This window comes from Zasmidium cellare (genome assembly GCF_010093935.1).
Source record: "Zasmidium cellare ATCC 36951 unplaced genomic scaffold M409scaffold_16, whole genome shotgun sequence".
In the NCBI taxonomy this organism is placed as follows: Eukaryota; Fungi; Ascomycota; class Dothideomycetes; order Mycosphaerellales; family Mycosphaerellaceae; genus Zasmidium; species Zasmidium cellare.
Genome location: NW_022986960.1, coordinates 271,562 through 286,368, shown reverse-complemented (window position 1 = coordinate 286,368; position 14,807 = coordinate 271,562). Strand labels below are relative to the sequence as shown.

The window sequence follows — 14,807 nt, the reverse complement described above, 5'->3', positions numbered from 1 at the left end:
ATTGTTTTGTGGACAATGCCTCTTGACATCGAAGGCAAGACTGCCCTCGTCACGGGTGCTGGATCAGGGATATGCCTGGCCTTTGCACAGCAATTGCTGCAGAAACGCTGCAATGTTGTGATTGCCGATTTGGTGTTGCAGCCGGACGCTGAAGAGACTATTAACAAGCACTCATCTGGAAAGCCAAGGGCGGTATTCATCAAAACAGACGTCACCGACTGGACGCAGCTCCAAACCGTCTTCGACAAGACGATTGACGAGTTTGGATCTCTCGACATCGTCTGCCCCGGAGCCGGAATCTTCGAACCGCCCTCCTCTACATTCTGGAACTACCCTTCACCAGTCGACACAGCGGTAGCTTCATCCTACAAGACTCTAGACATCAACCTCCAATCCCCAATCCGCTGTACGCAACTCGCGATCGATGCCTTCGCCAGACAAGGCCACAAGCACGGCGTCGTCGTGCACATAAGCTCCAGCGCAGCCCAAGTCGCCGCGTCACCGGTCCCCTTATACGCCGTGAGCAAAGCTGCGATTTCCCATTTTGTGCGATGCATGGGCGTGCTGGAGTAGACGATGGGCGTCAAGGTCGTGGCTGTTGCACCGGGGACGACGCAGACGCCTTTGTGGGATGCTAGTGGGAGGCGGGGGTATGTGGATGAGGAGAAGGGGGATGAGTATATGCAGCCTGGGGAGATTGCGGGGTGGATGATTAGGATGGTGAGTATGGGTTGCAGTCTTTCGCTCGTAGTGTGGATGCTGATTGCATCTTACGACAGGTCACGGAGGAGGAATATGGAGGCGGGACTATCTTGGAAATTGCAAGGGAGAAGAGCAGAAGAGTCGAGTTGTTGAATGATCCTGGGCCTGATATGACGGCCAAAGGGCTGCGAATGTCGAATCTCGATCTGGGGATGAAGCAGATGATGGAGGGGATTGAGAAGAGTTTTGGCAAGTAGTCAAAATACTAGGGAATGCCGTACTGATGAAGACAACAGTTCCTGACTGCCATCGCTACTAACACGGTTCTCGGTATCAGCACTTGTCCAATCGTTCCTAGCCTGATGTTGCAAGCGCAGATAGGCCACATGCCTGTCACGGCAGATTGGTATCTTGGCCGTGTAGGTTTTCCCAACAGAAAACAACTAATGTGCTTTATACAGATGCCCTTTCAAATTGTTTGTGGCAAACTACTCTTTTCAAAAAGCAATAGAACATTGGATGGGTGTGGCAATGGCTCCTCTCAAACGAGCTATCGTCACGTCTCTGGCCTTGGTCTGCGCATCAACCAACGCCTTCCCAACAGCAACAACCCTCAACGGAACGTACACCGGCCTCCACAACGCAACAACCAACCTCGACTACTTCCTCGGCATCCCCTACGCCCAGCCCCCGATCAACGCCCTCCGCTTCCGCAACCCCGTCCCCCTCAACACCTCATGGACCGGTACGCACACCGCCCAAGCCCTCGGAAACAGCTGCATCGGCTACGGCAGCGACATGGCCGGCCTGACTCTCTCCGAAGACTGCCTGAACCTGAACATCGTTCGTCCAGCGGGGAGTTTCTCCGAACCACTCCCTGTTGCGGTGTGGTTCTACGGAGGAGGGTACTACGAGGGGTCTGCGAACCGACCGGCCTATAATCAGACGAGATTCGTGGCGAATTCGGTGGAGATGGGGTTGCCTGTTATTGGCGTGGGGTTTAATTATCGGTTGACTGCGTTTGGGTGAGTGGTCGATCTCATCAGTCTATTTGTTGACGAGTGAGTGCTGATGGTGAGTGTATAGGTGGCTTTGGAGCGAGGAAACGCAGGCGTTGGGTGATACGAACATGGGGCTGAGGGATCAGAGACTGGTGCTCCAGTGGATTCAGGAGAATATCGCGGCTTTTGGGGGTGATCCGAGGAGAGTTACGATTTATGGGGAGAGTGCGGGTGGGATTTCGATTGGGAAGCATCTTATGGTGAGAAAGAAGTTCAATCGCTTCGTTGGGTTTGATTGTGCTGATGAGAAGAATCCCAGGCATATGGAGGCCGCGACGATGGGCTCTTTCACAACGCCATCCTGGAAAGCGGCGGTCCCCTGGAGAAGTGGCCGTATGGCTTCACGAACGCCACGGAGTACATGCTGACTGTCTACAACAACCTGACCGACGCAACATGCTGCTCCAACGCCACCAGCCCACTCGAATGCTTGAGATACCTCCCCTTCTCCGCCCTCAACGCAGCCTTAAACATCACCAACACGTGGATAGCCGGCACAGGCCTCGGCCCCTTCATCGCCACCCTCAACAACGATATCCTCCTCCAACCCGCCACCACCCAAATCTCCACCGGCGCCTTCCTCAAAGTCCCCATCCTCTACGGCACCAACACCGACGAAGGCACCGCCATCGCCCCGGCAGGAATCAACACGGACGGCGACTTCGCCCGCGAGATCTCCAAAGGCGGCCCTGACGTCCCCACCATCGAAACCCTCCAACTCCTCTACCCGGACATCAATGCCATCGGCATCCCAGCGACGTACAACCCACTCCCAAAAACGCCCTCCTCCTACGGCGCGCAATGGAAACGCGCCGCAGCCTACTGGGGCGACATCGTCGAGCACGCGCCGCGTCGCGCCGTCACGACCGCGTGGGCGAAACACAACACCACGGCGTACAGCTACCGCTTCAACGTCCAGCCCGTCGGGAACGCGGACGCCATCGGCGCGACGCATTTCGCCGAGGTGGCGTGGGTGTTTGATAACGTCGATGGGGTTGGGTATGAGATCAACCCGTTTGGGGACGTGCAGAGGTATAGGGAGTTGGCGGGGTTGATGGGAAGGATGTGGGTTTCTTTTGTGTGGTTTTCGGATCCGTATTGGCATGGTTGTAAGTTTGTAGTTCCCATCCCATCCCTCGTGTTGGAGGAGAGATTGTGCTGACGATATTTTTGTGCGTAGTGAGTGATATCCCGACCTGGCCGAAGTATGAAGTCGCTGGCGCTGGGGTTGGGAGCAATTTTGTCTTTGAGGGGAATCGGTCTTCGTGTGTGGAGGTGGATGATTTTAGGGCGGCGCAGATTCAGTACTTGATTGATGTTATGCCAGGGCAGTTTCATTACTGAGGTGTGAGGCGGAAGGCTTGGAGGATACGGTCGTCGCTCCTGAATGTTAGATGCTCGATCTCGTTCTGGCCCCTGATTTCTCGGTTGAGCAAGTCGTGGACTATGCCAGCGAGAGTTGCCACAGTCTAGGGAATGTCTGCGATGTGTCGGAGAGTCGGGATAGTGTAAGATAAAGTCTTACTTCCGCGCAGAGAGGCCGCTCTCGTGAACGTGGCGACAAGCACAGACATTTGCGCTTGTATTTCTCTTCCAGCCTCGAGCGTCCTCCCACCAACATAACCCCCACCCTAAAGCGACATCCATCAGAGAAGTCCTTTCATCACACCAGCAGCAGCGATGCCAAACACCACCACAACACCACCACCCACCTTCACGGCCTGCAACAAAGTCTGGTCCCTCCCCGAACCCCGCAACCACATCCTCCTCTCCCTCCCTCTCCGCGACCTGCGCAAAGCCCTGCTTGTCTGCCGCGACTGGTCCTCCCCCAGCACGCCCATGCAAGAAGTCGTCTTCCTCAAACCCCGCGGCTCCCACCGCATCGACATCGTACCGAGCGAGGACTCCGCCGAAAACTACTACAACGAGAAAGGCTGGCGGGATCCCTGGATGCTCAAGCTGCGAGGCCGCGAGAGGCGGTGCAAGCCGGTCCTGAACCCTTTCTTCCCATTCGATGACGGCCGTGTCCCGACGAATGTCCTCTTCTTCCGCCAGAGCGCGGCGTGGCATTCCGCGGATGCCACGTGGCCGGACGAGCTATTCCTGCAGCCGCCGGCGGTTCGCGTCAAATTTGTGTGTCTCGGGGGGTATCTGTCGAATGCGCTGGAGCCGCCTAGCAATGAGGATATGGATGCGATGTACGAGGGCGTGGAGGTTGTCAATCCGTCGGGGGTGACGCTGGGGGAGGTTGTGGTGGCGCTGAAGGGGCATGTGAATGAGTGTGAGGATTGTGAGTCTTGGATGCAGGCTGCGGCGGATCAGTTGTTGTGGCAGTTTCATGGGTCGAGGGAGGTGGTGGGCTTGAACTCGGATGTGACGGGGCTGGAGATGTTGCGGGTTATGCGCGAGTGTTGAGGAGGCGCAGACGTTGAAGTGAGGTACTGGACGGTAGATGAGAAATCTTCGGCCTAGCGTAGCCGCGAAGGAGGTTGAGACGTAGGTCGACGGCATGGATGAAATGAGAAAAGTAGAGATAGAGAGTGTATGAAAGTGGGAAGTACTCTTGCATAACATCGCCGCTGATGTCGATGGTGATGTTCGAACTGATTGTGAGATTGTATTATAAGACTCATCCCTTGGTGCTTGCTGAGTGAAGTAGATGGGCGTACACAATCAGGATGAAGATAAAGAGATAAGAGAAGGGGCCCATTCAAACGTATCGTCTCATTACTTCTACAAATCGCTACCACAGCATCGACACATTCACCACAGGCGACGTATCCCATTCAGCAGCATCCTCGGGCTGGTCCATCTCAAGCGGCCGTCGGTGCCAATAAGTCACGAAGCTCTGGGCCGCCCGCTCAGTATGAAACCCCAGAATATACACCTCCGGGGGCGTTCTTCGCTTCAGTTCAGCGTACTTCGGATCTTGTGATGATTGAGTGTGTCGCATGACATCAATCCTCATCTGCTCCTCCTCGGTGCGGTCCTTCAAAGCGTTTAATGCATTTTCATCATTCTGGATCGGGGATGGCATTAACTGAGGTGTCCATCTGGTGACTTTCATGTTGAGCTCTTCGCCGCCGTTCCAGCTGAGTCCTCTCGCTCTGCCGGTTTCCATTAGAATATGACGTACTACTGATGGGCCTAATTGTGGGCCTTCCATCGCAAGTCGAACTTCAAATGGCATCTTGTCTTGGCGAGAGTTGATGCTCTTCCAGCCCTGATTGCTCACAAGCGATTGCATGACTGGCGAGAGTGGTGGCTTGAGTTGTCTGAGCTCCAGCTTTTGCGTGGGTGGCACAAGAGTGTACGCTTCGATTGCTGCATGAGCATCCAGGCCCTCAATCATGTATCCCGGCGGTGGCGGTATAGGAGAACTCGTCGAGGTTGGCGTATGCACGGCTGCCAGATTGTGAATGCGCTGGACGTGACCTTGATACGTGAAGGCGTTGAGTGCCGAGGAGAAGAGTAGATAGTAGGTGTTCTGCTGTTCAAGACTGGCGAGGTCTCGACCAGGAATGACTTTGAGGATGTCGCCCTGTTCCAGTCTCCAGCCTTCCAGATGTCGGCCTTGAGGTACAAGACGTCGAAAGTCTTCCTCTGTGAGGTTCGGGCTTGCATTTCTTAGGACTAATACCGAAGTTCCAGGTCCAGCGGCTGCCATCTCGGCTTCCAGCTGCTGAGCTCCCCATGATCTATCTGTACGATTCGATTTGCTGGGCGTTGGTCTTGGTTGTGCTGTAGCATCTGGATTTACTTTCGGCAGTGGCACACGAGGCACCTCCCGCGAGGCTTCCGGCTCCTCATTGCGTTTCGAGATCTCTGGGAAAAGCTGCTCTACCAGGGAAGGCTCCTCCACTTCGGGACTTCGTAATGGAGTAGCATCGCGGGCATCGTCTGATGTTGGGCCCTTGGACTTACGAGGCCAATGAATGTTCCTGCGTGTGCGATTTTTCGGTGCTGGCAGCGGCTTCCTGTCATCGCTGAAGCACCGCTGGAAACGACGACATCCCGAAGACCAGACTGACAACGCAGTACGCTGAGACAGGTGCCGCGCCGGGAGCATCAATATGTCGAATGCAGCACGGCAGACGATTGACTATTGAAGTTCGACGAACGTTCAGGAGTACAGGTGTAGTCGGGGATTTCCCTTTAGCGAGAGAGGTCGACTTTGCAAAAGTCGTGTCGGGCGGGCGGGATGTTCAGATTCGGCAGTGGCGCCGAGATGCAAACGACTCCTGAGATGAGCTCCTATCGGCGTCAACGGCTCTCAGGCCTCGCGGCGTGGCGGAGGATGGTGGACGCCGTGTTACTTTTCTTGTCGACGACAACAGCGCGCTGCGTCGACGTGCCGCTGCACGATAGATGCACTCCTGCTCCTTCTTCCCTGTCGTTGCAGCGGCTCGGAAGGGTGTACGCAGAGTTTGGTATGCATGCAAACCACGACGCACAGCGAAACCCGTCGGATGTCGAACAGGACCTGTATCGCTCTCCGTGTTGTCACGATACTCGAAATCCTGCTGTTAGTCTGCTGCAACGTCGATGATCGCAGCTGGTATGGGCAAGTGCACCGCAGTCTGTGCTGGTATATGCCATGTGAGTGAGGGGGTAGAGGAAGAGCAAGAGCGGTCTCTTACAATTAGCCCGAGCATAGTGCGACATCGAGTTGAGTGGTCACGTGTACCGCAACACAGCAGGGAGGCGAGAGCAATGTCTAAAGTGAAGCTTCAAATGAGGTTGCGAGTGAAGGCTCGTCAAATATTCCATCTCCTCGATCTCTTCTCCATCCGTGCCACCGAGACATGCATCAAGGACTGTCTCCATATATCTCGATCGGGGATAGCTCTGTAAAGTCTTGGCAGATCCGAAAAGCTGTGCCACCGTTTGCGCGCCTGAAACCATCCCGGAGCATGGCGTCCACGCTTCTGCTCGCACGGCAAAGCTACATCCTTCGTGCATGCCACTGCACCTGTTCTCCCAGAGCTTGAACCCGCACGTGGCGCACGCTTGAGACCTGCACTGCGCGCTACAGGACCCCCTGGCCGTCGATAAAAGAGTAGGCCTCCCGCAGTCGCCATGTCTGCAGCTCCTTCCACACCGCAGGCCAAGAACCAGGCCAAAAAGAAGATGCTCATGACCGACACCCAGCACGCCGTAGTGCGTCTGCACCCAGGCACCCAGCTGGAGAGCGCTTTCCGGGTCCATCTCATGACCGAGAGCCTTGCGGAAGCGAATCTGAAGACCGGCGACATCTGCGAGATCTCGAGCGACGATGGGACGCTGGGTTATGGTATCGCGTGGAGGGCTGATGATCGTGCTGGGAATCGACCAAAGACCAGGCCGGCGAAGATGACGGAGACATTCAAGAATGCATTCGGCTTTCTCGATGGGTCCAGAGTCACTGTCTCTCAGACCGACGCCAAGGTCTATCCTGCCGAGCGAATGGTCCTGTCAGATGTCACGCCACCCGAGTTCAACAGTTCAGACGACTTGGATGCTGGCAAGTGGGAGATCAGAGTGAAGAGTCTATTCGGTAAGTTTACTGACCATTCCTAATCGTCGCGATGACTGGGATTGCCCCACCAACTCAACACCCCGGACTGACTTTTTGGCAGTTAGTTGCGAGGCTTTGGCTCCTGGTGTCACTTTTGAAGTTTCAGGAAGCAGAGTCAAGAGCAGGAAGCGATTCTACATCGACAGCATCGACTCCAGGGACGCCCCTGCCGACAGCCCATCATTGTTCTCTTTTGAAAGCAACACCGATATCAGCTTCCCAGGAGGTATCGCGGTGGCGCCTACCGCCATGTCTCAGCCCCGTCAAAATGAAGGCTCGAACACACCTAACGGGACCGTCAACGGCATCATGTCCAACGGCACGAACGGAGGGCGATCGCTGGCTCCCTCTCCAGCTCCTCCCACACGGTCCCTCTACCAGCTGAATACTGAACGAATTGGCGGCTTGCTGAAAGAGTGCGAAAAACTGAACGCGCGGCTCCAGTGGCTATTGTCGACGGCGGAAGAGCTGAACTGTGCTCGCAATCGTGTGCCTAACCATCCGATCTTGCTCCATGGGTACGAGGGAACTGGCAAAACGCTGCTGCTTGACCGACTCGCTGAGGCACCGTTTCGCAAAGTGGTTCGCCTTGACCGAGCTAAGCTTCCTGGAGGTACAATCTCTGCCAACAAGAAGTTTATAAGAGATACTTTCGCAGAAGCAGTCAACGAGCAGCCATCTCTTATGATTCTGGACAACCTGGATCAACTAGTTCCCACCGACGATGCGCACTACTACTCTGACGTCCTTGGGCCCGAGCTCAAGAACCTGAGGAAGCCCGGCATGCGAGTCATGGTAGTCGCAGCAGCAAAGAGCCCGACGAGCATTCATCCCTCTCTACTTGGCCCTCAAGGGTTCAACTTCTCGATCGCACTGCCTATTCCGAATCTAGAGGCAAGAGAGCAGATCTTGAACGTGCTGCAGGAGAAACCGACATATACGAAGAATCCCCTTTCCACCATCATTGCGGAACGAACCCATGGATATACCGCAAAAGATGTAGCCGCTCTCCACGATCTTGCTGTCAACCACGCCTTCGATCGCTTTTGGCATGAATGTGCGGAGCAGGCGATGAGCCGATCGCCGACACCACCAGCGTACGATGACATTGTGCCGCGACTTGACGGATCTTCCGCAGCTCCAAGCACACCTAGGTCGCAGCCTTCACCGGAGCCGACACTCAAAGATTTCGAGATTGCGCTTCAAGAAATCAAACCGGCTGCTCTCCGCGAAATCTTCACTGAGAAGCCCAAGACGAAGTGGACCGACATTGGCGGTTCGGACAGCGTCAAGGAACGATTCGACGAGGCTATTGAATGGCCACTACGACACGGAGACCTCATTCAAAAGCTCGGCATCCAAATGCCTAAAGGTGTCTTGCTCTATGGTCCTCCAGGATGCTCCAAGACGCTCACCGCGCAAGCCGTCGCCAACACCTACAACTTGAACTTCATTGCCATCAAGGGTGCCGAGCTCATTAGCATGTATGTGGGCGAATCTGAGCGAGCAGTGCGTGAAATCTTCAGCAAAGCCAGGCAAGCAGCACCCTGCGTGATCTTTTTCGACGAGATAGACGCTATTGGCTCTGAGCGCGACAGTACCGGAACGAAGGGTTTGAATGTCCTCACCACGCTCCTGAACGAGATGGACGGGTTCGAAGCGCTGGAGAGGGTGTTCATCCTCGCCGCCACCAACAAACCAACTTCACTCGATCCCGCATTACTGCGCCCAGGGCGCTTCGATAGCCACGTGTACGTGGGCCCACCCAACGAGATAGCGCGCAAGGAGATAATCATGCTCTCCACGCGCGGCGCTACCCTGGCCAAGGACGTGAACTTCGACACCCTGGCCGCGGAGCTCGAGGGCTGGTCGGGCGCCGAGATTGTGAGGATTTGTCAGAATGCAAAGTTCCCTGACCTCAGGAGAAGGCTGAAAGGTGAGGAGGATACGCGCGTGACGGCGGCGGACTTTGCGAGCGCGCGCGCGGCGGTGAGCAAGGGTATCACGCCCGAGATGTTGGAGGAGTTTGAAGCGTTCACTTCGAGGTTATCCCAGGAATAGATAGGGGGTCAAGCGTTCGATATGTTGGTTCCGTAGCGTGGTATCATATAGTTTCTTGGGGATGGATGCGCGTTTCACATTGCCTTCTCTTCCCAAGTTTTTGGTATGTGAGCTACTCTTACCTGCGGATATATCCCAAGATCTCCACTCGGTCAAACATGCCAGTACAAGCATCGATAGCATGATCGTCTATAGGTTTCCGAGGATACCCTCTACAATGTTCCGGGATACTCTCGTTACAAATCCATCTCCTCTCCACTTCACCATCTCAGTCTTGGCATCGTTCGCATTTGGACAAATCTATCCCCGAGAAATTAACAGGGGCAAAGATGTCAATACAAGACTCGACAGCACGGTCATCTATACTGTTCCGGGGATACCCTCTCTAAAAGTGCAATTTCTTCTCATCTTCCAAGCGTTATCCCCAAGGCTTGATTTACATCTTATACATCGAGACATTGTTGAGAGGTATAGACGGCCTTGGATCTTCAGGGATTATTACACCCTACATCGCCGGGGATCTTTTGCTCTCGACTTCAGTTCGCGGCTATCTGTCACTTGAAAATTTATCAACTTACTTTAGTATCGATCTCTAGGGATATGCAATTGATTGAGCTGTTCGCAATATCTCTTCAGGGCAAGTATACTTCGAGGAAGATAGTATCGAAGAGGTCTAAGTTTCGAAGGTCTTTATGCCGGCGAAAGTCGGCGCTGGGCCTTTCATATCGGTAGCAATTGATTTCTCATTGTTGTAGATTGTTGATTACGCCAGCACTCCACGCTCCATAAGGGTCACGCAGCTAAAGGACGCCCGCAGTAGAATTCAAACGTACCGAGCCACGCTGCTCTCTTCAAGCCCCATCCCATTATGTCTTCACACAAATCTCTCCTCTCGGTGTTGTCTTGACCACGTACGAGTCCCCCTACCAGCAGCCTACGCCTACTTGGCACTCGCGCCCCGTCTCTCTCCCTTGCAACCTCCGAGCTTCTCCACGCACTCCCATCCCGTCACGACATTCACATCCAGAGTAAGTGGGTCCTCCATAATACACATGCTCCACGCAGGGGCCTTTTGCTCCTCTTTCTTGCACGCTCGTTCCTCAATGGTAGGGCAAAGTGGACATTTTTGAAGGTGCTCGTCCAGAAAGTTGGCTATGTAGCCCATGTCGATCTGTTGACCTCGATGTCCAGAGGAATCGTTCATGCGTATCATACAATCGGCTTCAAGTTTTTGACGACTTTTCATTCGCCCCTTGCAGATGAATGCCGTTGAGGCAGGTGGAGGCTGCAGTAGCAACATCTTCCTCCACGAGGCTTCCACGCTCTGGAGTGCTGAACGGGATTCTGATTCTTCGTTGTGTTCGAACAGACTTTGACGCAGCTGTAGCACTATTCGCAAACAATCCACATATTGGTTGATGAACGGGTTGATATAGCAAGCCGGAGATGGGACTTGCTCGCAGAACGGCTCATCCAGCCCAGAACAGGCGAGTCCGGGCATCAGAAAGTTGACATTGCAGGGTGCAGCCCTTCGGAAGAGGGCCTTCTCGATTCTATCCGACTTCTTCACCACTTGTTGCCATGTTTTGCAGACACGCTCAGCGAGCAGCAGATCGCGAAGTGGCAAGTGCAGTAGAGTCCATTCGAGCAGCTCGTATGTTTCGAAGGCGCAGGCTGCGGCTGCCATATTCGTCGGAGAGGTGATGTTCCAGAGATATTTTGTTAGGTGTGTTGCATTTCGTGGAGTGCGTTTTGAAAAGTGGTGGTGTGAGGCGGTGGCGGTCAAACAGTACACCGGTGTCCGAAGCTTGGCGTAGTCGGTGAACGATCCTTGTGATGATCTATTTGTTGTTGTTGATGGCGGAGAGGTGTTTCGCTGGAGAGGGGTTTTCGAAAGGTCGACTTCTAGCTGTCACGAGACATGGATGCAAGGGAAAGCATGTGTGCGCTCCTGCCGCGTTCGAATTTTAAGCTTTGCGCTAGTCCCCTCGTTCAAAAGTCCTGTCATGTGACGCCCACACGGTGTTCTACTTCCATACTCTGAACACATCAAGCAAACACCAGACCGCGATACCGCAAAGATGCCGTCGCCGATCGTCATAGAGATGGACGGCGAGACACCAACCCCAGCGGCTCACGCAGTGTACGTATGCGATCCAAACCCGATCACAAGATCATGTACTGACTCGCCACGAAAGCTTCCAGACAGCAGAGCTCCTCGAGAAGATATTGCTTTCTCTCCCACTCACAGATCTCCTTCTGGCACAGAAGATCTGCAAGTTCTTCAAAGCCAGCATCGAAGGTTCCAGCAAAGCGCAAACGGCGCTGTTCTACCGTGCAGCTGGATCAGACCTCCTCCGCTTCGAGAAAACAGGACTCTACTCGATTGATGAGGCCGAAGGCTTCTGGTCCCACGTGAAGAGCAGCCGCAAGAGCAAGCCCGTCATCAATCCTCTCATGCGTCGCTTCATCATCACTCAATGGATGAAGATGAACTCGATTGTGCACATCGGATTCGTGTCGCCGGTCTTCGACAGGTCGGCATACATCAACCCATATCTGGCAGTTGACGAGGAAGTGCAAGACGAAGACGGAGGTGATGCAGACAGCGACATTGGGCCGCGAAACATCGACGAGTTAGAGGCATTGCACAGGAAGGGTGCGAGCTGGCGCCAGATGCTCTTCATGCAACCGGCGTGCGAGATGCTCAATGCCAGGTGTGACATCACGCGCAAATCGTTCACCATCTCGAATCCCAACGGAGTCACCCTGCAGAACCTTGTGGACGGACTGCGGAGCCATTGGTTCGAGTGTCCAACGTGTCCAGTGAACTTCAACATTCAGCGGTGGGATTACCAAGGATATCAGCGTGGGGAAATCGTCCTCGACGAACTCGATCCCATCAACGACGCATGGAGCTTGCTGCATGAGCTCGAGACCAAGTGAGAAGAGCGGAAGAACGACCAGTTCATTGCACACCACGAGAAGAAAAGGTGTGACGGAAAAGCCAGAAGGGACCGACGGTTTGATAGACGGGGCGGGCGACAGTTCGCTGCTTAGGCGGTTTGGATACGACGACATCACATGCAGAAACATGGGCAGGCAATGGATCGCGATCGTCCACGGAATCGGATAGCATGGCCACGGGAACGCAAGAAGAGGTGAGACGGCATACATGAAGAAACAGTCCTGTTTCGTGTGGTAGTGCAGGTAAAGATGTATCATCGTAAAAGCTCGGTCCGTTATTCGTCCAGTGTCCAAGCATATTCAAGCGCCTCCCTATCCTTTTGCTTGTTCCTTGCAGCAAACCACTTCCTCTCGAACCCATTGCCCCTGTCCACACCATCCCACCTCCAACCCGGCCGTATACCGTACCGATTGGGCTCGAAGGCACCCTGATATGTCTTGCCGCTGCTCTTGCTCTTCCCGTTTTTCGTGCTGCTCTTCTTGGTCGTCAGAAGCTGTGCCATGGGATCATTCCACCTCTCCCTCTCCTTCAGCTCCTCGTTCATCTTCGTATCATCCACATGTCTCGCAACAGTCATGACCTTCGCTTCTTGCAATTCTTGCCTCCTTGCATCTTTCTGCTGCCTCTGCACATCGCCCTTCCTCGCCTCTAGCTCCTCTTTCTGTTTCCTCTCCTCTTCCCTCGCTTTCTCTTCAACCTCCGCCTTCTTCTCCTTCACGTTGATCATCCGCCCAGACGCATCACGATAGATTGTCTGTTGTGCCAGTCCACCAGAGTCCAACCCTGCAGCTTTCATCGCCTTCCTCTCCGCTTTTTCTTTTCTTTTCAGAGCGGCCGTGACTTGTTCCGCAGTTTGTAGCCCAGCCATAGCACCCGACGCCATCGTCGGCCCATCATACTCCCCACCGTCCTCCCCAACTATCGCCGGGTCCTCATCATCATCCTGCGCTCTCGCATTCGACTCCGCCTGCGCATCTGCCAGAATCGCATCTGCAGCCGCCTGGTCTGCGTCTTTGGGTGCTTCCGCCCCGATCCTGACCCATTTTGACTTCTTCGTAGGTTTATTCAATCCAGCAGCTAATGCGCCACCGACTATCGTAGGTGCATCTTCGTCTTCGTCGCCATTTTTGGCAGGTTGGTTGGTCCAGGAATTTACGTCGTCGTCGGCGATTACAAGGCCTTCTGCTTTGGCGGCGTCCTTTCGCTTGCGCTTTTTCGAGGGCTTCGAGTCTGCTGAGAGGTAGTTCTTCGCGAGGTAGTCGGCGAGACTCATGGTGGTGTTGCGTGTAGAAAGATAGAACTAGTAGTTCAAAGTTGAAGTCCTCGATTGACGTCACGTGTCGACGTATGAATGCCTGAGGCTGCAACAGCTTGAACTCTACATTACCAAACTTGCATGAAGGGCGTGAGTGTTTGTGGGAACACACGAGGAGAATGTGACGACTTTGGGAGACATGCCACGATCAGAAGAGGCAGCATCCTGGTACACGATGGTGTACCGCGCAGTACGAGAGATACCTTACGGCAGAGTAACCAGCTACGGCCATATAGCACTGCTTCTTGGATACCGTGAGTACAAGTACTCTATACCACACGTCCCAACAGCCTGGTTGCTGAACGAGTACATGTAGCCGAGCGACCACGGTATGGCGACACTGCATCTCACGGGACGTAGACCAACAACAGCTCACTGCATGACAGTCAAGTGGGAATGTGCCTGAAATACCTCCCATCAGCGACAGACCAGCCAGACGCGCGGTACAACAGCGACACAGTCCCGTGGCAGAGAGTCATCAACTCCAAAGGGGTCATCAGCCAAAGGCGAGTTTTCTGTCGTCATATCTCATGGGTGGCTAAACTGTCCAGCTGACTCTTGGAGAAGAGGAACAAACGGCGCAGCAAATCAAGAACGCGTGCTGAGCGCTGAAGGTGTGGAGGTTGGTCGTGGGGATCTCGGGGAGCGAACAGTCGACTTCTCCTCGTATGGCTGGTTCCCAAATGTCCTTCCAAGCGAGGAAGAGGAGGAGTCACGCGAAGAAGAGGGTGTCTAGGCGCTGCAGCCGCACAGAGCGATCTGATCGATGCGTCTGCACCTTGTTGCCGCCGGAGAGGATGCTGTCGTGATGGAAGTGAGATCACGTAGACAGACACATGAACACGTCGCTGTCTCATCAGACCGCCGTCTCCGCCAGCGCTTCAGCGAATGCTCTCAACACGTGCGATGCTGCACATTACCGGGATGACAGGAATGTACCTGTGCCGGAGCCCGCCGACCGAAAATAGCGAGTTGGAGCTCTCTGTTTGAGGGCATGCAGGTGCATGCACGAGCTGACGTCGGTTCGTGGGGTCCGCGTTGTGCCGCGTCCGTCGAAGTGGGCAGAGGTGCAAGCTCACCTCTCGTATCAACAAAACAACGAAGCTGTGTCGGAACACCGCCTCACTGGCAGCCTGTTTGATT

At 54.5% G+C, this 14,807-nt stretch overlaps 9 protein-coding genes across 9 annotated transcripts; 6 read left to right on the top strand and 3 right to left on the bottom strand.

Annotated features, from left to right (window-relative positions):
• Positions 1 to 15: 15 nt before the first annotated feature.
• Positions 16 to 959, top strand: M409DRAFT_66182 (uncharacterized protein; the record flags this gene model as incomplete). The annotated part of the gene is made up of 3 exons (XM_033816829.1): positions 16 to 519; positions 574 to 720; positions 780 to 959. The coding sequence occupies 3 exons, from the start codon at positions 16 to 18 to the stop codon at positions 957 to 959; spliced, it is 831 nt and encodes a 276-aa protein (XP_033668010.1).
• A 274-nt stretch (positions 960 to 1,233) lies between these two features.
• Positions 1,234 to 3,107, top strand: M409DRAFT_66181 (uncharacterized protein; the record flags this gene model as incomplete). Its single annotated transcript, XM_033816828.1, has 4 exons — positions 1,234 to 1,727; positions 1,789 to 1,963; positions 2,023 to 2,872; positions 2,944 to 3,107. The coding sequence occupies 4 exons, from the start codon at positions 1,234 to 1,236 to the stop codon at positions 3,105 to 3,107; spliced, it is 1,683 nt and encodes a 560-aa protein (XP_033668009.1).
• A 336-nt stretch (positions 3,108 to 3,443) lies between these two features.
• Positions 3,444 to 4,178, top strand: M409DRAFT_54322 (uncharacterized protein; the record flags this gene model as incomplete). The annotated part of the gene is made up of 1 exon (XM_033812679.1): positions 3,444 to 4,178. One exon carries the CDS (start codon positions 3,444 to 3,446, stop codon positions 4,176 to 4,178), a length of 735 nt encoding a protein of 244 aa, XP_033668008.1.
• A 328-nt stretch (positions 4,179 to 4,506) lies between these two features.
• M409DRAFT_66180 (uncharacterized protein) lies at positions 4,507 to 5,832 on the bottom strand (the record flags this gene model as incomplete). The annotated part of the gene is made up of 2 exons (XM_033816827.1): positions 4,507 to 5,749; positions 5,795 to 5,832. The coding sequence occupies 2 exons, from the start codon at positions 5,830 to 5,832 to the stop codon at positions 4,507 to 4,509; spliced, it is 1,281 nt and encodes a 426-aa protein (XP_033668007.1).
• Positions 5,833 to 6,842: 1,010 nt separating this feature from the next.
• Positions 6,843 to 9,381, top strand: M409DRAFT_22550 (uncharacterized protein; the record flags this gene model as incomplete). Its single annotated transcript, XM_033806378.1, has 2 exons — positions 6,843 to 7,299; positions 7,382 to 9,381. 2 exons carry the CDS (start codon positions 6,843 to 6,845, stop codon positions 9,379 to 9,381), a joined length of 2,457 nt encoding a protein of 818 aa, XP_033668006.1.
• A 940-nt stretch (positions 9,382 to 10,321) lies between these two features.
• On the bottom strand, positions 10,322 to 11,068 carry M409DRAFT_54319 (uncharacterized protein; the record flags this gene model as incomplete). The annotated part of the gene is made up of 1 exon (XM_033812678.1): positions 10,322 to 11,068. One exon carries the CDS (start codon positions 11,066 to 11,068, stop codon positions 10,322 to 10,324), a length of 747 nt encoding a protein of 248 aa, XP_033668005.1.
• Positions 11,069 to 11,462: 394 nt separating this feature from the next.
• On the top strand, positions 11,463 to 12,327 carry M409DRAFT_54318 (uncharacterized protein; the record flags this gene model as incomplete). Its single annotated transcript, XM_033812677.1, has 2 exons — positions 11,463 to 11,524; positions 11,580 to 12,327. 2 exons carry the CDS (start codon positions 11,463 to 11,465, stop codon positions 12,325 to 12,327), a joined length of 810 nt encoding a protein of 269 aa, XP_033668004.1.
• Positions 12,328 to 12,623: 296 nt separating this feature from the next.
• M409DRAFT_66178 (uncharacterized protein) lies at positions 12,624 to 13,622 on the bottom strand (the record flags this gene model as incomplete). The annotated part of the gene is made up of 1 exon (XM_033816826.1): positions 12,624 to 13,622. One exon carries the CDS (start codon positions 13,620 to 13,622, stop codon positions 12,624 to 12,626), a length of 999 nt encoding a protein of 332 aa, XP_033668003.1.
• A 181-nt stretch (positions 13,623 to 13,803) lies between these two features.
• Positions 13,804 to 14,400, top strand: M409DRAFT_66177 (uncharacterized protein; the record flags this gene model as incomplete). Its single annotated transcript, XM_033816825.1, has 3 exons — positions 13,804 to 13,928; positions 14,051 to 14,184; positions 14,234 to 14,400. The coding sequence occupies 3 exons, from the start codon at positions 13,804 to 13,806 to the stop codon at positions 14,398 to 14,400; spliced, it is 426 nt and encodes a 141-aa protein (XP_033668002.1).
• Positions 14,401 to 14,807: the final 407 nt, after the last annotated feature.